Genomic DNA, 25,713 nt, shown 5'->3' on the forward strand with positions numbered 1-25,713 from the left:
CTCCATCCAGACTTCCAGGCTCCAAAGCCCAGGCTCCATCCCCCACGTCCTGCCTCCAGTGAAACAGGGGTGCTAACAAGGGTAACAAGACCCTCTGAGGGCCTGGTTCTCAAGCTCCGCCACCTTCCCACTCACTGGTGCTAAGTCAGCAAAGAACCACACAGTGAGTTCAAGAATCCCTCATGTGCAGGACACACTGGCTGGCTATAAGGGAGACTGGTTGGTTGTTCTGAAGAGCCAGTCTGCTCACCTCTCTGATGATCCTGGCTGTGTATGTGAGGCATGGAGACTGGGGGAGCCCAGGGGGGTCACCACGGCCAGGGTGAACAGAGTGCTCACCTGACCTCAAACCACCTCTGATCACTCATCGTGGGAGGCTAATACTCTGCCCCCAGATTTAAAGACCAGATAAAAAAGAAACAGAAGGCTGAAGATCAATTAGCTCATGCAATTTTTCATTTATTTAAGGTTTGGTAGAAAACATCTTGGTCTCATTTATCCCAAAATACCAACACCAGATGAAATAGGGGAATTTGCCAGCCAGTCTTCAGTGATTTCTGGAATGCTCTTGAAAATGCATCCGGCTCAGTTGTCCACGTTCCATATTGCTGACAGGCTGCCGCAAATATAGATTGTCCTTCCTGACAAATTAGCAAGCTTCTCTGCTTTCTCCCATTTCATTAACCGGGTGTGCTCCAAGAAAGCTGACTAATTCCAGTGTTAGTCAAACAAAATTAGGAGGGCACCACATCTACTTGTTCTCTCAGAATGCATTCAAAATCAAACATGAATGCATTTTTGGATCGTCCAATATTTGGATTATCACTGAGCTCTCTTCCCCATTCTAACTGCAAAGAAAACGGACACAGGCCTGGAAAAGGCAGACATCCCACCTCGCCAGGTTACAAACAAGGGATCTTAGTCACAGTAGGAAATAATATCCTCTTTACACAGAGTCAACAGGCAGAGATTCTTCCTATTGCTTTAATAAAATGGGAAAATGATCCCTTCGGTCCCTGAGCTCCTCGGACTGCAATGCGTGCACAAAGAGTCCAAGGGTTTTGTTGAAATGCAGAGTCAGTCTCGGAAGGTCTGGGTGGGGCCCAAGACTGCATTTCTAGCAAGCTCCCATAATGCAGATGCTGCAGGTCCACGTCCGGCAAATGAGCAGCAAGGCCTTCAGTGACTAGCGTGTGGTAGGGATGCAGGACAAGGCTGACATCCCAAACCCAGGAATTTAGGTTTGCGGGCTCCCTACCCCCATGCTGAGATATTAACAAGAATGGGTGGGGGAGCTGGAGGTGTAACCACATACACCCCCTCCTCAGTCTGATCCCAACCCAAACTCCGCTCCCTGCTGCTCCAATTGCCAGGGCTCCTACTTACCCCTTCAAGAACCGTCAAAGAAAGGCAAGAAGGAGGAGCAAGGAAGGGTCCCCATCCTGGCAGGGGCTTGAGGCTCAGCTGCCATGAGCATCTTGAGGAGTACGGGTAATCAAAACCTCCTGGATCGTACTGCCCTGCATTGAGAGTCTGCTAGTCACGGTGGCGCCCTAGCCTGGAGTGAGTCTGACGCTAACATGCAAGGGCTCAGACACGGGGATGCAAACCTAGAGTCCTTCTGGATTTAGCAGTGAGGACGTGAGCATGTCAGCGGAGTGGCTGGAGCCGGGGGTGGGATGGAAGAGGCAGCGAAAACTCCCCAAATGCTTCTACCTGCAGCTGGGGGTGGGGGCTGAGAACCACCCAGGTGGCCCACCATTGGCCTGTGAGGGAGCGAAAGCCCAGGCCCCAAGGGGTGCGCTGTCAAGGACAGAGCCTGGGACAGAGAGCAGGTCCCGGGGCGGGGGCTCACCCTCCAGAGAAGATCTTCTCCACGTAGCTGCGCATGAACTCCCGGAGCTCCAGGGTCTCCTCGTCCTTGGCCGACTCGGTGCTCTGGTTGGAAGAGAAGGACTCACTGGAGGAGGAGCGGCGGTACTGGTCCCAGGACGGGTGTGAGGGTGACTCGCCCATGTCATTCTCGCTGTCCGCAGACTCTGTGGTCTCACTCTCTGAAGCACCGTCGCCCTGGGAGCTGTCCCCATCCTGCAGCTTCGGAGGCAGTGTCTCTAGGGGCTCGGAGGGGGCTGGCTCAGTCCCGAAGTCAATCAGTGCACCCACGGGGACCTCCGGGGCCTCCATGGTTCGGGTAGGCTTCCAGGCTGGAAGGCCGGCAGACGGGATTCCCGGATGTGTCAGTGGGAGCTGGAGGCCAAGCACCTGAGTGGCTTCGGAGCTGCTGGCCACCAGGAGTCCTCTGGGGCAGCGCTCGTGGCCCTAAGGCATCTAGAACGGAAGACACAGAAACGTTATCACCATGAGAGCTACTCTCTGTGTAAGGGGAATTCAGCACTGCAAATCCAGACTTAAATGAATGAATGAGGCCACAAATTTCCTGAAAAGAGAATAGGCTCCAAGCTTCTAGAATCTGGGTCATCACTACATGGACATCATTTCCCTCCTGTCTACTGCTAAACACCTGGTGCATGGTAGGCACACAACTATTTGTTGAAATAATAAACACATAAACACCAAGGATCAGGACTTCTCCAAACTACACAGACTTCAAAGCCACTGCACCTGCCTGCCCTCTCCCTGCTTTGGCCTACCAGACTGATGCCAGTAAATAAAAAGGCCGACCCCTGGCTAGAATCAGAATCATAAAATCCCCAGGGACACATCTGCCCACTCACTGCCATTAGCGTAAGCGGCTATGGGAGATGGTGTCATCTGGCACGTTGGGAAAAGCTGCATCTGCTAAGCACGTGAGCCCCTCCCCTCCTGGGCTGGCATCTCTCTTCCTTCCTGCGTTCCTATCTGAGGACTCTTCCAGAGGCCCAGAACCTTCCCAGGCTGCCAGACAGATGCCCCTTTTCATATCACTCACTAACCCTCCACCGGCTTCTGAGCCTCATTTGCTGCCCAGACCCAGCCTCTCCGTCCTGCCCTCTCCCTGCACTCTGGATAAGGACACCTGGATGAGGGCATGTGTCCCGAGGTACCTGTTCCTTCTGCCCTCTCCCTTCCCCAGTCCATCCCTTCTTCCTGCCTCACCCTGCCCGGATGCTGTTCATCCCCCAGGCGGACATGGTGACACCTCTTCTGAGCAGCTCACTCCATCCCGAGTCAAAACTATTCCCTGATGCCTCTGCGCACCTCCAGCATTTTATTTACCCCCATTTTAAAATTCTGCTTGTTTGACGGGTAGATACTACTATTTCTGTTCATCTCACTACAGTATAAGCACCTCTGTAGCAACTGACTTATCGAGAGCAGTCTCAACTAAGGTTTGCTGTGCGTCTGTGACTGGATGGACAGGGCTGCCCATGAATGTACTCGAAGAGCTGGGGTGGGGTGGGGTGGGGTCCAGGATGCAGGTGGCACAGCAAGAGAGCTGGGGTGAGAATCTTCAAGTCTAAACTGGGTTTCCTGACTGCCAGTTGGGGGGAGTCGCCTACCAGGTCTGGGACCCACCTTCCCCGGTGGTGAGCGGCACACAGCTCAGCATGAAGCAAGAGCCCTCCTGATGCATTAGCTCCTCCAGGCAAGAGCAGCCTCCAGGTTGGGCGTGTCCCTGTCCTCACCCTCTGCAGACCCCGAATATCTAGGACAACCCCCAGCAGACAGGTGGCTGCCGACACTGCAGCACCAATGCATCTTCTGTGGGTAATTCGATATTACACTGTCTTTGCTGCCGGTTAAGAGCTTAATGTTCACAAATCGATCATAGGTTCCTCCAAATTCCCCAGCTCAGGATATTTTTAAATGCCCTGAGTCAGAAAGATGGAACGGCTGGCTCCTTGTTCAGTACAGTCCTACAGAGCTTGCCTTGGCTCAAAGAGGAGAAGCATAAACCTCCACTCGAAAGAACCGTCTGGGCCAGGAGAGCGACGTGGGGTTTTTAGGAGCTCAGGAGACAGCACCACCACGCAGAGAGGCAGAGACTGAGGAGTGGCGGTCTGAGGCTGGGTCAGCCCTGGCCCCCCTCCCACCACCCGTACCCGGGGCCTCTGCTCCCTGGGTCACAGTTCCCCCGTCTGAGACACTGTGGTCGGGCTCAAATTCTAAGGTCCTTCTGGCCACCACATTCGCAGACTCTCCAAAGCACAGAAAACCACACCTGTGACAACACACTCGGTGTTAAAAATGGAAAATCACCCACTAGGAAGATGTTCGCAGTCACTATGATAGGAAAGTTGGGTCAAAAATATCTGTATTATAAATTTACCCAAATCCAACTGAAAACTCTGTGTTTTAATAAGGAATACAAACGACTCAAACAGACAAGTCACATGAGAAGAAATACTCTTATTAAATGCTTAGACAATTCTTCAACCTATGCTGATAACCACACATGTAGATAGGCAAATTAAAACAATTAGGTACCATCTTATACTACTAAATCAGCAAAAACTTTAAAATGCAATCTAAATGCTGATGAGGTCATGGTAAGGTTAATATTCTCAAGCAATCCTGGCAATAGGGATAAATAAGACTCTAGAAAGTGTGTTTGTTTGTTTGTTTATGTATGTTTGTATGTATGTATGTATTCTCCACACGTACGGTGGAACTCGAACTCACATCCCCAGAGAGCGAGAGTTGCGTGCTCTTCCAACTGAGCCAGGCAGGCACCCTTAGAAACTATTTTCTATAATTTTTATTTTTTTATCCCCTGATCCAGGATTCAAATGCTTGAAATTTATCCCAAGAAAATAATTTAAAACACTCAAAACCAGTTACGTGGAAAAGAAAATGCTCCTTGCAACAGTATTTCTAATCCTGATAAATTGGAGGAAAAAATCTAAATACAGGAAAATGGCAAATAAATTCTAACAACTTGATACAATAGTAATCAGTGAATGACGTTCACTTTATAGCTAAGTAAACAAAATAATCCGCAGTCAACAAGTATTTACTGAATCCCACGGCATGCTGTCCTTTTGTCTGGGGGCTGGGAATGCTGGAGTGCATGAATTTTAATTTTCTTTTTTTTTTTTAAGATTTTATTTATTTATTTGACAGAGAGACAGCTAGACAGGGAACACAAGCAGGGTGAGTGGGAAAGGGAGAAGAAGGCTTCCCGCCAAGCAGGGAGCCCAATGCGGGGCTCGATCCCAGGACCCTGGGATCATGACCTGAGCCAAAGGCAGACACCCAGGCGCCCCTTAATTTTCTTATAATAACAATAAAGCATATGCACAAAAAGGACTGGAAAAGAAGACAGAAGTGTATTATAGTCCTGGCACTGAGATCATTTCTCCTTTTGATTTTGTGCTTGATCATAATGATACAGTTTGCAATAAATAAAATATTTGGAGCAAAAAGGAAACAAATTTCTGTATCTTGAGACAGTTTCAAGCAGTGAGAAGGGCTGCATCTATTTATCCAAGCAGAACACCCCAGCATCAGGGCTGCAAGATCAGAGCAAATTATCACGGCTATTTCTGGTCCAGCCTGAGGCTGACAAGCGGCTCTCCCAGCATCTCCCTTGCTCAAAATTCTGGGAGTGTGTGAGTCATCCTTTCCCAGAAGCCTCCTCTGTGGGCTCAGAGGGACAGAGTGACAGGGAGAGGCACAAAGTGAGAGGCCTAACTGTTGGGGAGAAAGAAGTGGCAGGGGACCCAGGCCAGGGTGTGTGAGGGCACCGTGGGTGGCCAGGTACAGAGCAGAACGCTGTCACCACGCACTGCTGCCCCCTGGTGCCCTCAGCCCAGGGATCTCACGCTCCCTTGGGGAGAGAAGGCAGGGGTGCCAAGTCTGCTCACAGAGCTGAGACACCAGGGGGAAGCAGCTGTTTGTGGGTAAGGGCCTTGGAAGCACGCCCACCCTCTTCCTTCAGGAAGGAAACATAATTCTGGGCCTCAGTGCAGGACAAGGTGACGGTCACCCTGAACACACCAGGATGGCACACCTCCCACGACTACCTGTGTTGGGCCAGCCAGAGAACACAGAGGAAGTGGGCCCAGCGGGAACCAACCACACCGTCCCCAAGCAGAGCCAGGCAGGTGCTACACTCAGCAGCGCAGGCCCAGCAGCACCAGACCTAAAGAGATGTCCAGAGAATGGCTGAAAGGCACGATGCAAAATCCTCCAATTCCTCAACACTGGTAACTAATTTACATTTATTTCAAAACATGTTGCGGGCCAAAGAAAACACATCTGTGGGTTGCGCCCCAATCTATCTGCCTTGTTCTATGAACAAGGAAGGTCCTGAACGCACTGCAGGGCCACAGGCTCTGAGATTCAGGGTATCAAATCACAGCAGGATCTTTGCAACTACAGACCGTGTATATTAAAAATGCTCTTCTATAGCCTCAAAGCAGAACAAACCTTCTTGCAACTTTTGCAATTCATTTCCTGGGCCTTACAGCACAAGTTTCTACCAACCAAATTAGGCTAAAATTCTAAGTCAACCTATAACCCGAAGGCCTTAACCACCTACCTGCTCATTCAACAAGTACTCCTTTTCTTATCTTTTCTTTAAGCAGGCTTTACACCCAACGTGGGGCTTGAACTCACGGCCCTGAGATCAAGAGTCGCGTGTCCTACTGACTGAGCCAGCCGGGCGCCCCTCAACAGTATTCACTGAGCAGCTACTACGCATCAGCTAGCGTCCCAGCATCTGGGAGTGCACGCATGAATAAGGCTGTAAGGAGCATCTGGTCGTGTGGGGGGGGCGCAGGCTAAGAGAAGGGGTGGTGGGGGTGGGGAAGGGCGGGGGGCGCTCTGTAACAGACCGTTAACAAAATGGAAACCCAAACAAGAACTTAAGGGGGCACTGAGCGCTATGGAGAGTCTCCAGGAGATGTCTCTGAGAGCCCCGAGAAGGGCTTCTTTGGACCGGGAGTTGGGGAGGCAGATAGGAACTGAGAGGGAAGGAGGACCTGCCAAGAAGACTCAAGGGTCCTCTGACAGGAGAGAGGTCTGGGCAGAGGGAGAGTCTGCACAGAGGCCCTAGGCAGCAATGACTTTGGAAAGTTCAGGAACCAGGAGGCTCATGAGGAGAGGGGCACCGCTCACAGAGAAGAGGTTGGCAGGAGTCCAGGGATGGCTTGTCGGCCACCCCTGGGGTCTGGGCGAACCGGCAGCCACGGGACAAGCTTTAGTACAAGCAGCTGCATGCACGGGACAGGAGCAAAGGGTGGGGGGGGGGAGGCCAAGGTGATCACATCCTAGTGGGAGGCTTCCTGACCTCCTCCCCTCCCCTCCCCTCCCCGCCTCCCCCCAGCCTTTTCCCGCCACCGCGGCCCGGCTGCAGAAGGAACTCAGAAGACTGCCTTCTTGCAGCTGCTCAGCCACATCCCCACGGGGCTTTGCTCAAACTCTGATTTCCCCAATATCCCAAAGCAACCCGAGCCAGGACTTCTCTAGCAGGTCGACCTTGAGCAATCAGATGAGGCTCCCTGGGCAAGAATCCGGAACTTTCTGTAACTCTGCCCCTTGCCATCCACCTCAGGCAACTCCCTCCCGTTTAGTGTGTCCAAGAGTGATCAGACGTGCTGCTCTTCCCACAAAAAGAGAAGGGCCTGCAAAGCCTCGCTCACCCGGCATCCCTAACACGCTGGCTCACACTCGCATCCATCCAGCTCGTTCCTCATCTCATGACATCAGTAAATCAAGGCTCGGAGACTTACTCCAGGCTAGGAAGCGACAGCATGCACAATCCATGTCAACCGAGAAGCCCTGTTCTTGACCACCATATGGTCCCCTTACAGCTACCTCTTTGGTGCTCCCTGGGGCTCCATTTCTAGAAGTGGGGTTGCTGGGTCAGACTCCAGGGTCCTCTGACAGGAGAGAGGTCTGGGCACGTGACTAGGGCTGACGATGGGTGCTACCAGATGACCTTTCTCCAAGTCTGTACTATGGTTATATATACCCGGTGGTTTCTACATCCGCACCTCCCTTTCAACTGTAAGGTGAAAACACCACCTAGCCTCCTGGATTCAGAACTCTAATCCATTTGTTTCACTCTGGGTCAAGTGTGGGGCAGTGTGCAAGGAAGGGCAGGCCCATTCTGCAAACAAGGGAACTGAGGCCAGCTATGTCTCTGTAGCCAGAACTTCCCACGAGCCCCAGGCTTCAACGATGGCGTGTGGCTGGAGTATTCTGCCTGATGAATGGCCTGAACAGAGAAATCCAGCCTCCTGCCTCGGGTTCCAGCTCCACTCAGACTCACACCAGGAAAGTGTTTTTTTATTTTATTTTTAAGCAATCTCTGCCCCCAACATGGGGTCCGAACCCACAACCCCAAGACTGAGTCTCATGCTCCACCGACTGAGCCAGCCAGGCACCGCTGGTAAAGTCATTTAAATCAGAACCAGTTCACAGACTCATCTGGAGTATTATCAAGATAAATGAGATAACACATGGCCGGTCTTACAGAGATGTGTTGTCCTCCTCGCCCACGAGGAGAAGCTGAACAAGAGCCTGGCCACGGCAATGTTGAGACAGCTGAGAGACGACGCTGAGGCCGTATTATCAGAACAGTCGACACTTTCCGAGGCACAGAGATACAGAGGAATAGTGTCTTGGACCACTCCATCAATCTGCTGGGCAGTACTGCATTTTTATTCCCATTTTAGAGACGAGATGTCTGTGGCTGGGGGAGGCAGGTGTATGGCTGTGCAGGGTCACCTGTGGGTGGGTGCGGAGCAGGACCACCTAATTGGTTTAGGACCAGAGGTCAAAGGTCCCTCACAGCTGCTGCCTGAGCTTCTGCTACATTTTGACCTCTCTCCAGCCACAAGTTGAACGTCACTGCTGGGGCCTCACATAAAATAGTGAGCTAACTCCCCACAGAACATCCACCTTGCTTGGCCTAAGGGTTGTGGAGGGCCAACGCAAATCAAAAACTGCACATCTCTGCCCGATGCTGATTACTAAAAGTCCTTGACCCTGAGACTCGAGTCATAAGACTTTCAACCCCACCTGCCTCGTGCAAAGGTACTGTCCAAACACAGAGAAGGTGAGGGTCCTGTGTGTGAAGCAGAATATAAACCTCTCCCCTGCAGTCATCAGACTCCCTTAAGCGCTGGGATTTAACCCCTGAAAGAAGGTTTACCCCCCAGATGTGGGCACCCTTCTGCACTCATGCAGCCTTCTTTGCCTAACATCAATTGGATGCCTTCTGTGACTTTTTATTAAGTCTTATTTAGAAAACACACCTGAAGGGGGAGCCTGGGTGGCTCAGTCGGTTATGAGTCTGCCTTTGGCTCAGGTCATGGTCTCAGGGTCCTGGGATCGAGCCCCTTGTGGGGCTCCCTGCTCAGCAGGGAGTCTGCTTCTCCTTCTCCCTCCCCCTGCTTGTGCTCTCTCTCGCTCGTGCTCTCTCTCCCTTGCGTTCCCTCTCTCAAATGATAAAATCTTTCAAAAAAAAAAAAATATACCCAAAGAACCCAAGAAAAGTATCCTTTCTTCCTCTGTGGTTGTGGATGCAGGGTATGCTGAAGCATCTGACTGCATGAGCTGTGAAGGGACGGCAGGGTCCAAGTGACCGACTAAGGAGGCCAGTAACCCTTAGCCCATCCACACCAGGTCAGGAACAGGGCCAGGGTTTGGCCAGGAGCAGCAGACTATGGATCCAAGAGCATCTGCAGACTGGGGCACTGCATTCTTTTCTGGAGTCATGTCTTCGCTGAATGCCTAGCTAAGGGGGTCCCCCCAATCCTTACCCCATGAGGCACAGCCCAAGGAGCTGAGCAAGGATGCTTTTAACTGGCAGCTGTGGTTTCCAAACTGGTGCCAGGGTACCCCGGGATACCAAAGCAAACTCACAGGTGTGCTGTGGGGTATTTCAATATTTTGAAGTAGCTCACAGTTTCACCATTAGGTCATGCTGTACTCCTTTCTATGACCTTGTACCTTTGCAAAGCTGAATTTTCTGCAGCTTGCCATTATAAAAAGTAGTTCCCGAAGACCAATATGAACAGGAAAACAGAATGGCCATGTCCAATGAAGAATGAAATAAAAATAGTTTTTCAAATGATGTAGTAGGCTGAAGAGTGGTCCCCCAAAGGTGCCCACGTCCTTGTCCCCAGAAACTACAAATATATGACCTCACACGGCAAAGGGACCTTGCAGCTATGACTGAGTGTGGGGCCTTGGGATGGTCCTGGATGATTGAGGGGAGCCCATTATAATCCCAAGGGTCCTTAGGAGAGAGAGACAGGAGGGTCAGAGGGCAGGAGCCACAGCAATGCTCTGCTGCTGGTTTTGCCACTGGAAGAGGGGCTGCGTGTGAACCAAGGAATTCAGGTGCCTCTGGAATGTGGAAAACTTGAGGGATACGAGTCTCCTCTGGGGCCTCCAGAAGGAACCCGCCCTGCCCACACCTTGTCATTAGCCCCATCAGATTGACTTTGAACTTCTACCCCCAGAACTTTAGGACAGTAAATGTGTGAGATTTTTAAGCCATGGAGTTTGTGGAAATTCGTCAAACCAGCTGTAGGAAACTAACAAAGACCGCTAGGGTGTGGCTGGGCATAAAGACCCACCGAGGTGCCCCGTAGTTGCTTTAGCCTAGGCGTGTCAGGACCAAACAAGCGAGACACTATGGCGCCATGAGCGTGGTGACCTCCGGGCCTGGGCCCACGCCCGAGCCCCATCCCTTGTCTGCCAAAACGCCGTCTCCATTTCTATGTCTTTCCTTCTCACCTTTGTGCTTGAGCTGCGACCATGCTGAGGGAGGCCTGAACGTCCGCTGCGCGCCGAGCGCCTGGCTATCCTTCTCCCATCTGCAAACATGCAGGTGACCTCGCTGAAAAGTCTTCGCTTGTCCCCCAGTGCGCATTTTATTTCAAGTTGACCTAACCGGCAGGTCGACACGGTTTGGCAGGAATGAGGGGAGACAGACCCCGGGCTTAGATCTCTGGTCTCTGGGGCTGCCTTTAAAACAGGTGAACCTGGTCAATTATGAGGTTACCGCTACCTGGTTTTGTTCTGCTATTATGAGATATAATAATGGACGGTTTCCGGGAAGACTGTGCCTATTGAAACTGCTGGAGTGGAGGAGAGGCAGAGGGAGGAGAAAGCTAAATGCAATCATCCTGTAGGGAAAGGCATGGCTGGGAACACCGTGGCTGAACACGTAAACCACCAAGGTTATCCGGAAGCCCCATCGCTTCAAGGCCTCGTGGTGTGGGAGCTGCTTCCACCGCGCCCCCCCCCCCCCCGCCCCCAACAGCCTGCCAAAAATAATCAGCCTCAGGCCAGGGCTTTTCCTGCTCAGCTGGTGTTTGCTCAACGCACTCCTTGCTACCCCTTGCGCCCCACGCCCCTCAGTCCCGAGTCAGAGAAGGGCCCCCGTGGGCTGGCCTGGGGCGGGTGGCAGTGAGGAAGCCCCCTGAGCCCCCGGGCCCTCCGGCGCCCCAGCCAGAGCTCAGTCACTAGCCCAGGCTGGTAAGAACACGCTTCCTGTCGCTCAGAACCTCTCACACCACAAGACCACAACAAGGACTCTCTTCTGCCTCTGCCCGGGGCTGAGCAGCTCAGCCCCCGGGGCTCCTGACAAGTACATCTGCTCCTCCCCCGCTGGCTGGGTGACAGCTGACTTTGCCTCTGAACCAGGAAGAGAGTTTTGGGCCATTTGGAGCTATGAAGCAACAGTCATTCCAGGGAATGAATCTGTGTCCAATATGAAATGTCACCGATGTCCTTTTAGATGTCAGTGTGTTCGGGCAGCTGCTCAGACATAGATTTAAAGCTAGTCAGTGTGGATCTAGGGCACCTTACAGGCCTGTGAAATCAAAACAACAACAACAACAACAACAACACCCATTCCCGAAGCTGGGCAAGGAGCTTCGTGGAGTTTCCTGGTAGCAAAAGCAAAACAGGGAAGTGATATGGGAAACAAAGGCAGAAGAAAAATGATTAAATTTCCTTACTCCCTCCAGCCCACTGACAAGTTCCTCTAGGGACCCAACTGTCTCCATGCTGACACTTTGCTGAGGGCAAAAGGCAATTCTGGCCCAACACTCCCAACCCCCAGGATCCTGTAAGTATACTTTAACATATAAAAATTCTTTTGGAAACCTCCTTTATCTCTAAACCCCTCAAGATACGTGTTGGCAATCATCCCCCAAGCATATGGCCCACTGACAGACATCTGAAGGGTCTCAGGACTCAGGTTTTATTAGACGGTAATAAGTGACCTTTTCCCAACAATAGCTCAAGGCCCTGGAAACCTTGCTTCCAAAATTCCTTAGAGACTGACGCGATCCCAAAACCCCTCCCAACTTGAAAGTATGTAACGGGCCATTCCTCATGAGCCCGGGCGGGAGCTGTTTCTGCCCACGGGTCCTGTCCCATGCTTCAATACAACCACCTTTTTGCACCAAAGACGTCTCAAGAATTCTTTCTTGGCCGTCAGGCTTCGAACCCTAACTAACATTCTTTCCTACATCAAGAAGCATACTGGGTCATACAATTCTTTTCATTCTGACATATTCATCTGCAGAGTACCTTTTTTCCAGACACTGAATTTAAAAGTGAAATTGTCAGGAAGTCCTCATATGAAAACTGCTGATCACTGTCATGAAGAATTAAAAGGCTCCGTAAAAGAAACAGGGATGTTGCAACATATATTTTTAAATACCCCTCCAGAAGTCTGAAGCATACATTAAATCAGCTCAGCACAGGAGTTAGTCTGGTCTGAGCACACTACTCGGGTGAAGATAAGGTGTTCCCACGTTCAGACGTGATAACCAAAACAGAATCGAAGTGCTGCCGTTCCCAGGGGGGAGAGGACTGTCCTGCTGGCTCCCTCCCTCAGACACGGACAGCAGTGGACCCACAGGTGCATGCAGGGGCTACCCCCGTCATGCCGAGGACGGTGGCAGCTCCCCGCCCTGTCTCCGCGCCACACGGGCACGCCTGGCTCCCACACAGACGGGCTGCTCCCCGGCAGCCCGCTACAAGGGTGGGCATCTGAGCCAGGCATCTGGTAGGAGTGTTCTGACTCTGGAGTGTCGAGGAGACCCTCTAGTTGGCTGAGCCGCTTTGCGGCCCGGGGTTAGTGACCTCAGGACTGCACTCCCCCAGGAGAGGCTCCTGGCGAGTCAGCAGCCTCATCTGCTTTCTTCACTATAGGGTTCTCAGGGCCAGAACAGGGCCAGGCACATAATAATCGCGCAGGAAATATCTGTTGTTGTGGGACTCTCCCAGGTCAGAGTTCAAAGGTGAGCAAAGGTCACAGGCTGCATTTGCCAAGTCGGCTGGCCCACCCACCCGGCCCTAATCACGGGCACACACTTCTTCCACTGCCCTTGGCCTCCGTGAAGGGAGACGGTCAGAAAAAAAGGCCACTGCCCATGTTTTTACAACTGAAAGCAGGAAAAACTGTAGGATCATTACTGACGTTTCAGTCAATAAAGGTGGTAAGTCCTGCCCCTAAGCCATTCTGCTGGGCTGCACGGGGAGACCACACAATTCCAGACCTCAGTGGGCTCCCAACATGACCCCAAAGGCAAAGAAAACGCATTCCAGAACGCAAATGAAACAAACCGGTTTTCTGCCTAGGTGCAAAGAAGAGTGGTTTGCAAACCCAATTTTTACAAAGTGCATGCCTAGTAGGGAGAGTACTGAGGGTCTAACTAATTGTCCCGACAGGCAGGGGGCACCTGCACAGGACAGGGTACGGGGCTGGAGAAGATTAAGGCTCAGAAGAAGCAAGACCACACCCAATCACAAGGAGAGTCTCAGAAGGCTGGGTCCATTCCTGCTAAGTAGAGACAGGGAGAGAAGTGCCCCTGGAGTGTCCTGACATTTCCAATGGGGCGGCCTGTGGAATGCACTGAGCTACCACTGTGGTGTGGCCCTGGGGAGTAACTTCATACGGTCTTGTCCAAATCTTCTGAGGCATTCAAACCAGTGGGCAACGTGTTCAGAGGTGGCCTCCTAGAAGAGGTGGGCTTTTGTAATATGTCACTGACGGGAGGAGCACAAGGTGGAGGTCTGGGGAGGGGCAGGGGCTCCTGTGGTCATTCGGGATCCACATTCTGGATCCTGGATCCCAACCACACACCCTCATGTCATTCATCCCGACACAATGCTCAGCTCCCCTGAGTGAGGACATACCTGGCAGGTGGACATGTGAAACCGGATGGCTGCAGCTCCCCAGAAAGCCCAGGCTAGACATGCACTTGGGGATCATAGAACAGGAGCACAGGTAAAGCACAGGGACCACTCAGAGGGCAGAGGGGGGCAAAGCCGAGGGCTGGCGAGGGGAGCAGCCGTGTCGGAAAAGGGCCACCAGCAGGTGTGGGAAAAGAAGAGCATGAGGTCGGTCCAAAGCCCAGCGCAAGGCACCAGCTTAGGGGCTCTAATGGGGCCAGAGCCCACGCTGGTCAAGGGACCTGGGATGGACCGGGTGGCTGCCACAATGATGTTACAACTCCCAGCCTTTGCAGGGCAAGCCTCCACGATCTCTCACCTCTGAAGAAGTGAAGATGACAGGTGGGGGAGATGGGACAGGGACCAATGTATCAACCTCACTTCTAGAGGGGAAGGCAGGAGACGCCGTGAAGAGATTAAGGGGGAAAGCCACGCCGGGGAATATCCAGCCATTACCAACAGGGCAGCTCTGTGAGCCCCGAAGGAGGGAAGTGGTGAGGGCCAAAGTCACACTCCGAGCCAACCTCATCTCTGGCGTTGTGTGTTTGTGTCTTACACACTCGTAGATCCAGGGGATACTGTGCAACTGTACACTGGGGTTTACTTTCAGCAAGGCGCTTGACAAATTCATTACACCTCTGAGGATGAAATGGACGAATGTGGCCTGAACATTGTGTAAATTAGGTGGATTTATAAATGCCGTATTTCATTGCCCTGAAATACAATTTTTTGCATTTTATTTATTTTTTTAAAGATTTTAAAAACTTATTTATTTGAGAGAGAGCGAGTGAGCAAGAACAGGGGGGAGGGATAGACAGAGAAGTAGGCTCTCCACTGAGCAGGGAGCCCGATGCAGGGCTCGATCCCAGGACCTTGGGATCATGACCCGAGCCAAAGGCAGACGCTTAACCGATTGAGCCACCCAGGTGCCCGCTGTTTTGCATTTTAATATCTCTGAAACTGGATGCCTCATCATTGCTCTTAAGTAGGCTTATCATGATCCGTTGTCATTGTGCAGAGACAAGAGTGCACCCTCATTTATTTTTCAAAATAATTGAAGAAATAAATTCAAAAAGTGCATAAATCATAACTGTATCACTCACTGAATTCTCACCAAGTGAATACTCCCATGTACCCACCCCTCCCCGGGAGTGGACACAATCAGCCCTCCTTATTCCCCTCCCCCTGGTACTCCCCTCCTCCCCAAAGACAGATGGACGGGACACTCCATAAAGAGCATGCTGGATGGCAGAGAGGATATTTTGCAGAAACCCATGTACTTCAGAAGAATGGTCTCTGAATGTAAAGAAGTTTTAGAATTACTTTAAGCAACTTGTTTTGTTTGCATTTTCCTCCTTGCAATGGACCAGGGTAACACTTAATAATCTAAGTAATTCTAAAGGCATTCTTTCAATAAGGACAGAATTTCTAAGTGATAAGAAAGCACTGTGTGACAGTAAAATGGCAGTGTTTAGTCTTTCTTCACTGTGCATAAAAGAATGGTGACTCTTAGAAGTGAGGAGGTCTTAAATTCGATCAAATACAGTGCTTGGCTGCACGACCCGACAGTCACCTTGGTTAAGATGTCTGTCACTAATGGGCAAGCGACTCCAGTCCAGGCTCTACCCTACACCTTCATCAATTACTCAAATTAGGAGGCAAATAACATGGTGATGGAGAATGTGCAGAACCTAAAGCCAGAAGGACAGTTAACACCAGCAATGATACAATCAGGGCCCAAAAAGCTTTTGGCGGACTTCAGTTGTGGGCTGAGTGTTAAATGACACCTCTCAAGAGTAAATCTGTTCATTTGTTGGGCATGTGCTGAGTGCCCTCCATGTGCCAGGCATGACGTGGCAGCAGAGAGAGAGAAGGACAATGTGGTTTCTGCCCTTGAGTAACTCATAAATGATTAGCGAGGGAGTCTGACATTTGGGCACAGACTTGCCCAAGCCCAGTACGGGGGAGACGTTGTGCTTGCTACGAGTCTGTGTGTTTGACACTAACAACAAACTACAAACTGACCCCCACCTGCGTCAAAGAAAGCAAGCTGACCCAAAACACGAGCGGCCATTCCCACCCCACCCTGCTTCTGCTGGTCAGGCTGCCACTGGCCCGTTCCGCCCAATCGCACATCTGGAAAGGAACAATACTGAGGACATACGTCCAAGAGCCCCCACACGTTGTTCTCCTCTACCATTAAGTCCAAAGCAACCCATGAGGATTCCTTGCTCGGGAAGAAAATAATACACTTGCAAAGGCATTTTAATTCAATAAATGCAAATGTTTGTTAAGACTTGAAAAAAAAAAAAAAGGAGAGCACCACTGAGAATCTGGAGAGCATCCAAAAAAGTACAGATGAAAACGAAAGCCCACCTGATAATTATGTCACGTGAGCAACCGTGAGGAAGTCAAACAAACCCACCTTGGGAGTAAGTAAGTCGGGGGACATGACAGGAGTCTTCAAATCTGTGAGGAGTGGGCACCTGACCGAGGGGCCAGATTAGTTGTGTGTGGCTGCAGAAGGAAGACGTGAGTCTAAGGGTGGAGGCCCACCAAGGCAGCAGTGTCCACCACTGGAATGGTGTCCCACGTCTCATTTCCAGGCCGCCGGAAGCAGAGGGCGATGTCTGCTCGTCAGCAGGTTATCCACAGGAGAGGCCGCTGGACCTCCAGGGTTCGTGCCACGGGCATTCTGAGATAACATTTTATGACGCTTAACGCAGGCTTTACCCCACTGCGGCTGTTATAAAGCTTCTATCCGAAGAAGACCCCTATTTTATGACCTCCAGGAAGAAAGAAACATCTAAAGTGTCCACAGTTCACAGAGAAAAGAGATAAGGGACCATCTGCTGGTTCCCCAGTGTGGTCAGAGAGTGAGATGGGTTCAGCTGTCCCCAAAGAACCGTGACTCTGCTGTGTTAGTTTTTAATTCACGATGACGGGCTAGGTGCTGTGCTAAGTGCTGGGAAGAGAGCTGTGAAAGAGAGAAATTTCCTGCCTCGTGGAGCTTGCAGAAGGCTCCGGAACAAATGCCATTTCACCACGTTGCCAAAAAACCAAAGGGTCCAGGAGTTCCATTGGCCCCAAGTGGATTAGGGAGGCGGAAAAAGGGAATGAGGGTTGCCCACCAAGGGCTCCTCCATGGTCTAAGACTTTAAATTTCTTAGTTCTTCAAAAGTCGTCCTGAGTCTTGAGTCACCTCACACAAGCATCTGGATGTACATTTTGCACTTTGCTAATGTTTCATTCATCCGAGGCAACCCCTCAGTGAACGGGTGAGCCCTCTAGTTTGAGGCAAAAAGGAGGAATTTGGCGACAGGTGTTTCCCATTAACTTTCGCTGAAACTTACTGAGTTGGTGCCACTCTAACCAAATGTTAGAATTTACTGCAAAGCACATCCCTCCCTTGGTGAGCAGCTGTACTTCTTTAAAAAAAAGAAGGCTACAGCTGAAAATCCAGTGACAGTTGGATTCAATTTGGATACAGACTGACTTGGCCTTCCATGCTTTGGGATAATCTGACAAAATAAATGCATACTGCTCCAACCCCTGGTATGGAGATAGGCACACTTAATCACTGGATTGGGATGGGCTCTCTCAAAGATCTAGGACTTGGTCCCTCTCCAAAGAACCCAGGGGAAGGGAGGGATGAATTGAACAAACATCCATCTTCTTTGGGCTGGGTGCTTTGCTCCATTGGCTCAATGAAGAAGTGTGCACACTGGACATCCCATCTCTGGGCAAATCCTCCTGGATGCGGTTCACCTGGCAGGCCAGGTCATCTCTGGCTGGCGGTCAAGGTGCTCTACAATCTGGAGCTGGTCGAGGCTGCCCACACAGCTCTCCAATGGCTACATGCAGAGGGGACACTGCCACTGTTCAAAAGCAACCTGCCACAAGCATTCAAGCTGTTGGCCTCTTCAAGACACAACTTTTGCTTTAATCTGGCTGGTTTCCTCACGAGCTATCTCTCTCTCTCTCTCTCTCATACACACACACACACACACACACACACACAGACACACACACCATGCCTTTGTTACTGCTTTCTTCACTTCCCTATACCCACCACCCATCTTCCTCTGGCTAAATCTCTTGGCACATCTCAACCCCGCTCTTTGACATGGAGAAATCTGAAATTTGTTCATGTGCTACGCTGGTGCCTTCTCTAGGTCATTCGTGGTCTTTTGAAATCCTCTTTAATGTTGAAACATGTTTGACAATATTTTAAAAGTCTATCTATTTGGTTTATCCTAAGGAAATAACGCCAAACATGGCCAGGGAGCCGATGTGCAGCACGATTTAAAACAGCAAAAGAAGTGATGATAACCTAAATTCTTGACGACAAGAACTTGGGTGAGCACTGCTGGGTTGATTCTAGAGCTTCATCGGAGTGTCACAGAGCAGTAATGACAACACGGCATTGTGACAATGCCCATGTGACATGAAAATGAAGTGGACAATGGAAAACCAAGACTTAACTGTGAAAATAACACAGCTATATCCTGTCTGCCCTGCACCGTGGCTACTACCATCAAATGAGTTAACAGAGCAGCAAAAAAAGGCTGACATACAAATTCTGAAGGGCATTAATAATTAGGCATTTGAAGAACGTTCAGGGCAGGAGCCAACAGGGAAATGGAAACTCTGAAGATCGCATCAGCATCAGAGACCCGAGAAAGAGGCCACTTCAAAAGTTCAGCTCTACGACCTACAGACAGTCTTTGTTTTTATCTGTGTCAACACGTGCAGGTGGAAATTCAGGGCAACAGTTACTGGTATCAACAGACCACTCATTCAGAAAGCCTTAGCAAAGCAAGAGTTATTCTTGCAATAAAGGCTTGGCCTTATTTGAGTGAGTGAGAGAGAGAGAGAGAGAGGAGAGACAGGTCTACTTTACGGATTTAACCTCTCTCTCGAGACCAGATCAGATTCTGCAGCTCGAGGCTGTGCACACCGGGGATTCCCTGGTGTCCCAGAGGACAGACTGGACGCACAGAGAGATCTTCCTCTGCTTCTCCATGGGTATTTTCCCAGCACTCCTGCTGGTGAGGAGGAATAAAGCTCGTTGGCTTATAATCAAACCAAACATTCGCGTCAACCCAGCAGCCTGAGCAGGTGCCGGGGAAGCCCTCCCTCTCTCTGTAAGGGCTAATACATGGGGATGGGGGTGAGGAAAGCTCCCAAGGGAGGGGCCCCATGAGTCATTTATGGGACCCTGAATGGCGGCTGTTTCCATTAACACCTACCTTCAACCTTTCTTTTCCTTTTTCCACACAAACTACAATTTTCCTGCACCAGATCCTTCCCGACTTCCTCGTTCCTTTGTTTAATCCAGATTTCTTTGTTGAATGCCTCTAAAACATATGACTTCTGGCTTCCTTGTGGTTCTGAATGCGAAGGGCGAGGACACTCCACCCAGCCTCACCCACCGAATGTGGCTATAAAACCTGGGCAGAATGAACAGAGCAACGACCTGACGTCCCGGAACAGTAAAGAGCAGCAGGTAGATGAAGGACAGGAGAATCTGAAGCACCACCGCAGTGGTGGTGAGTCTGCCATCCGCCCCCTCCCAGGACCCCCGTCTGGACTAACTCACAAGCTGACCCAGGTCAGCTGGGTGAGTCAACTCACAAAAAGACCCAGAAGCGGGCCCCCGTGCAGAGGGCAGAGCGCAAGGGGAAGCCATCCAGTCCTGCTTCAGGAGCAGGAAAGGGGTCCCCGATCCTCACAAACCATGAGCCAAAGCCCAGGGTTTTTCCTTTTCTCTTGTGCCTCCGTCTTCTCGGCTCTCTTGCACCCACCCCCCGCCCCTCCTCGGTGACTCTGCAGTAGCAGTGACAACAGCCGCAGAGGGGCCCACGGAGGAGGGAGCCCTCCGTTCCCACTGGGGGAGCTGCGCTCTGAAGAGGGTGACAACCCACTGGGTTTCTGTCTCTTGGTCCTCCTCCCGCTTAGTCACGGAAGAGAGCGAAGTTTCAGGGAGAGGGTAGCAGAGCAAGAGAAGTAAACACCCCTGTTTCCTGGCTGAAGGCCCAAAGGGAGGAGGTCCCTGGAGCTGGAACGTACCGGGGAGATTGTGAAGAGGGAGGAGCTCGGGAGAACACCACCGTAAAGCTGTTTAGGAGCTCCTGGGCTCACCCCAGAGCTGTGCATATACAGATATAATCCTCAACAGCATATTCTAGATTCTGAGTGCTGAGGTTCAGGAGAGACCACTGCCGGGCTTCCACACTGGCCACGGGGTGGCACACGGGGGACAGCTCTGAAGGGCACCACGAAGGCTTTGGAAACGCAACTGATGCTAAAGCCCACAAAGGCTGGTAGGGACTCAGAATCTGAGTGCCTGCTAAAACAGACAACACGCTCCGTGGGATCTAAACTAGGTCTAGAGTCTCGTAGTGTAATATCCAAATATTCGGGATCCATCCAAGATTACTCAGCATACAAAGAACCAGGAAAATCCTCAACTCACATAGGAAAAGATAATCAATAGATACCAATGCCAAGGGGACACAGATATTGAAATCAGCTAAGACTTCAAAGCAGTTATTATTTCAAAAAATACTCCAAACGTAAAGAGTTTTTGGAATGAAGGGAATGGTAAAGAGTCTGTCAGCCAAGAAACAGAAGATATAAAGAAGAATCGAATGGAAATTTCAGAACTAAAAAAAAAAAAAAACAAAAAAAAAACCCCAGTAACTGGAAAATTAAAAACCACTGGATAGGCTCAGTAGAATTAATAGGACAAAAGAGTCAGTGAACATGATAATAGATCGATGAAAATGACCTAATGAGAACCACAAGAAAAATGTTTTTTTTAATGAACAAAGCCTTAGGGATTTGTGGGACAATTTACTAAAAGATGTAACATTTGTGTCACGAGAGTCCCAGAAGGAGAGGAAAGAAAGCAGTACAAAAACATCTGAGGAAATAACGACCGCGACTCCCCAAATTTGGCGAAGGACATAAGCCTTCAGACTTGAGCAGCAACATTAACACAAAAAAGATTAAATCCAAAGAAATCTCTAGCCACAGGCCTCAGTGAACACTAACGACGAAGGAGGGGAAACTTCACTTTTTCAGTGCCGAAGGAAAAGACCTGCCAGTCTAGAATTCTATGTCCAGCAAAAAAATTGCTTCTGGAATGAAGGCAAAGCGAAAACGTCTGCTGCCAGCAGTCCGGCTCTGTAGGAAGTTAAAAAAAACTTCTTTAGACAGAAGGGAAATAATACCAGAAGGAAACGGAACATCAGGAATAAAGCAAGTGCAAAAGAAGAGGAGAAAATCTGGGTAAATATAAGAAACTTATTCTCCTCCTCTTGAGTTCTTTTAAGATATGTTGGACAGTTCAAAGCAAAAATTATGGCATTGGCTGATGAAGTTTTCAACGTAAATAGAGATAATACATATTAAAACTACAACACAAAGGGGAGAGAATAAAAGGACCTAGTGGTGGCAGGCCTTCTACCTTCCACCTGCAATGGTCAAATATTGATTCTGAGTGGACTAAAAGTTAAGTGTGCATATTGTAGTCACTAGAGAAAACACTGAAAAACCCAAAGCAAACAAAAAAAACAGCTAGAGTTGACCCTTGAACAACCGGGGTGTGAACGGCCTCGGTTCACTCATATGCAGATTTTTTTCAATAAATACAGTAAGTACTGTGATGTCTTTTCCTTATGATTTTCTTAATGACACTTTATTTTCTCTAGCTTATTTTATTGTAAGAATATAATATATAATGCATATAAAAATATGTATTAATCAACTATTTATGTCATCAGTAAAGCCTTGGGTCAACCGTACACTATTAGTAGTTAAGCTTTGGGGGAGTCAAAAGTTATATGTGAATTTTCAACTGTGCAGGGGATTGGCACCTCCAACCCCCATGTTGTTCAAGGGCCAACTGTATACGTAAAGTAAAAAAACTCAAGAGATAAAATGGAATGCTAAGACATTCAAATAATCCTGGAGAACACAGGAAAAGGAACACAGAGGAGAGAAAACTCCACAGAACAAAAAGAAAACAAACAATAAAATGGTAGATTAAATCCAAACTTATTAATAATTATATCAAGTGTAAATTGTGTAATATGCACCAATTAAATGACAGAGGTGATCAGAATGGCTAAAAAGACATAACCTAGCTATAGGTTACCTACAAGAAATTCACTTCAAATATAATGGTATTAGTAGATTAACAACAGAAGGAGAGACAAAAGAAATATGCAAACACTAATCAAAAGAAAGCTGGAAGGGGAGCCTGGGTGGCTCAGTCGTTGAGCGTCTGCCTTCCGCTCAGGTCATGATCCCAGGGTCCTGGGATCGAGCCCCGCATCGGGCTCCCCGCTCCGCAGGAAGCCTGCTTCCCCCTCTCCCACTCCCCCTGCTTGTGTTCCTGCTCTCGCTGTCTCTCTCTCTGTCAAATAAATAAATAAAATCTTTAAAAAAAAAAAAAGAAAGCTGGAAAAGCTATGTTAGGGACAAAGTTTAGTTTGGAGCTAAGAGAATTACATGGACTAAAAGGAAACACGACGAAACGATGAAAATGTCAATTCATCAAGAAGATATAACAGTCTTAAATATGCATGTGCTTAACAACAGAGTTTCAAAATACATGAAACAGAAAGTGATCAAACTGAAACGAAATGAGACAAAGCCACACGTACGGCTGGAGACTTGAGGATTCGTCTCCTATTCCTCTCTGTCGGTAGGAGACACAAAAGCAGCAAGGACAGAGAAGAGTGGGTCAGTAACACAAACCAACTGGACCTCACTGACACGCACAGAACATCCCACCGAACAACAGCAGAAGAAACACTCTTTTCAAGTGACTATTCCCCAAGACAGTCCACATCATGGCTTATAAAACAAACCTTAGCAAATCCAAAACAACTGAAATCACACAAAGCATGTTCTCCGACCATAACGGAATGAGACTAGAAGTTAACAGAAGCATAGCAGGAAAATCTTCAAACATTTGGAAATTAAACAGCGTACTTCTACACAACCCACTAGTCAAAAAGGAAGTCTCAAAGAACATGAGAAAATGCACTCAACTAAGTGAAAGTGAAAATACAACAAATTAAAGCCTATGAAATGCAGCTAAGCCAGGGCTTAAAAAGACATTTATAGCATGAAATACTTAGGTTAGATAAGAACAAAGGTCTCAAATCAATAATTTAAGCTTCCATCTTAAAAACTGGAAATGGGGAACCTGGGTGGTGAAGTTGGTTGGGTGTCAGATTCTTGGTTTTGGCTCAGGTCTGATCTCAGGGTCATGGGATCAAGCCCCTCCTGGGGCTCCACACTCAGTGCTGAGGCTGCTTGAGTTTCTGTCTCCAACCCCCTCTGCCCCTCCCCCACTGGCACTCTCTCTCTGTCAAATAAATAAATCTTTAAAAATAAATACATACATATACACATACATACTACAAAAAGATCAAAATAGCCCCAAGAAAGGTAGCATAAAGGAAATAGTAAAGAACAGAAATCAATGAGGTTGAAAAAGAGAATAAACCAATACAACTAAAAATGGCTTCTATCTTAGAGAAGATCATTCAACTTAATAACTCTCAAGCAAGATCGATGAAGAAAGAGAGAAGACACAAATCACCAATACCAAGAATAAATGAGGGGGATATTACAAGAGACCCTGTAGACATTAAAAGGATGACAAGAGGGGTTCCTGGGTGGCTCAGTCGATTAAACATCTGACTTTTGACTTTGGCTCAGGTCATGGTCTCAGGATTGTGAGATCCAGCCCCACGTGGAGCCTGCTTGAGATTCTCTCTCTCCCTCTCTCTATGCCCTCCTCATCTCTCTCTCTTTCTATCTCCCTAAGAATGAATGAATGAATGAATGAATAAGTAAATAAATAAGTAAATAAATGGATGATAAGGGCACATATAAAGCCAATAAGCTAGATAAGATGGTTAATTTCAGTTCCTTAAAAATCACAAATTACCTAAATTCACCCAAGATGAAACAGATAACGCATATAGTCCCATAACTATTAAAGAAATTGATAGTTTTGAACCTTCCCAAAAGGAAATCTCCATGTCCAGATGCTTTCACTGGCAAATTCTACCAAGCATTTAAATAAACAACACCAATTATACACAATCCCTCTTTGAAAATGCAAGAGGATGTAACATTCTCCAATTCATTTTATGAGGCCAGTATTACTCTACCAAATCAAACAAAGACAGTACAGTACAAGAAAATGACAAGCCATCATCCTTCATGGACATAGATGCAGACATGTTAAACACCAGCTAATCAACTACACCAACACACAAAAAGAATAATACATTATCAGCAAGTAGGGTTTATCCTGGAAATATGATGCAAAAATCAAACGATGTGATCCACTGCAGGGACAGTATAAAGAACAAACATAGGATCATATTGAGTGATACAACAAAATAGATTTGACAAAATTCAATCCCCATTCATGATAAAAGTTCTCAGCAAATAGGAATAGTAGGGAACTTCCCCAACTTGATAAAGAGCATCTATAAAAACTCTTCATCTGGCATACACAACGGTGAAAGACTGAATGCTTTCCCTAGAACGCTGGGAACAAGGCAAAAATATTGGCTCTCACTACTTCTATTAACACAGTACAACAGGAGTCTTATCTAGTGCAATAAGGCCAGGGAAAGATATCAAAAGGCACTGAAAAAAATATTGGGAAGAAGAAAATAATCCTGTCTATTCACAGATGACATATTGTCTAAGTAGAAAACCCTAAGGAATATATTTTTTAAGTATTTATGTAATCTCTACACCCAACGTGGGGCTTGAACTCACAACCCCAAGATCGAGAGTTGCATGCTCCCCTGACTGAGCCAGCCAGAGGGCCCCCTAAGGAGTCTTTTTCTAAAAAATCTCTAGAACAGGTGACTTTCGCAAGTTTGCAAGATACAAAGTTAACACAAATTCAACCATGTTTCTACATATTAGTACTGAACATTTGGAAACTGAAGTTAAAAACAGAATAGCATTTACAATAACTTGAAAAAAGTAAATACTTAAGCACAAATCTATCAAAACACATACAGTAATTTGTATGCTGAAGACTCCCAAACACTGATGAAAGAAACCAGGGCACCTGGGTGGCTCAGATGGTTAAGTGTCTGCCTTCAGCACAGGTCACGATCCCAGGGTCCTGGGATCGAGTCCTGCATTGGGGTCCCTGCTCAGTGGGGAACCTGCTTCTCCCTCTCCCTCTCCTGCTCCCCCTGCTTGTGCTCTCTCGTTCTGTCAAATAAATAAATAAAATCTTTTTTTAAAAAAAGAAAGAAACCAAAGAAGATTTACTAAAGGAGATACATACTGTGTCTGAGGATTGGAAGACCAAACACAGTAAAGATATGGAATCTCCCCAAATTGGTATTTCCCAAATCTCACACAGTTCCTATCCCAGAAGGACTTTTTGTAGATATAAACAAGCTTATTCTAAAATTTATATGGATAGACAAAGGAACTAGCTAAAATTTATATGGATAGACAAAGGAACTAGCTAAGACAACTTTGAGAAGAATAGAGTTG

At 48.5% G+C, this 25,713-nt stretch overlaps 1 protein-coding gene across 7 annotated transcripts in view; it reads right to left on the bottom strand.

The window, feature by feature from the left end:
* KIAA0513 (KIAA0513 ortholog) overlaps positions 1-25,713 on the bottom strand; it is a 71,898-nt gene that overhangs the window by 19,971 nt on the left and 26,214 nt on the right. For 6 of the 7 annotated variants that reach the window (XM_027620015.2, XM_027620021.2, XM_027620016.2 and 3 more), the window contains one exon: positions 1,856-2,328. In XM_027620015.2, the coding sequence (XP_027475816.1) occupies positions 1,856-2,184 (329 nt within the window). In that variant the 5' untranslated portion in view covers positions 2,185-2,328. Of the gene's footprint in view, positions 1-1,855; positions 2,329-10,695; positions 10,872-25,713 lie in introns of those variants that run through there. The other variant, XM_027620019.2, reaches the window with a different exon arrangement.

This window comes from Zalophus californianus, chromosome 17 (assembly GCF_009762305.2).
Source record: "Zalophus californianus isolate mZalCal1 chromosome 17, mZalCal1.pri.v2, whole genome shotgun sequence".
NCBI lineage: Eukaryota > Metazoa > Chordata > Mammalia > Carnivora > Otariidae > Zalophus > Zalophus californianus.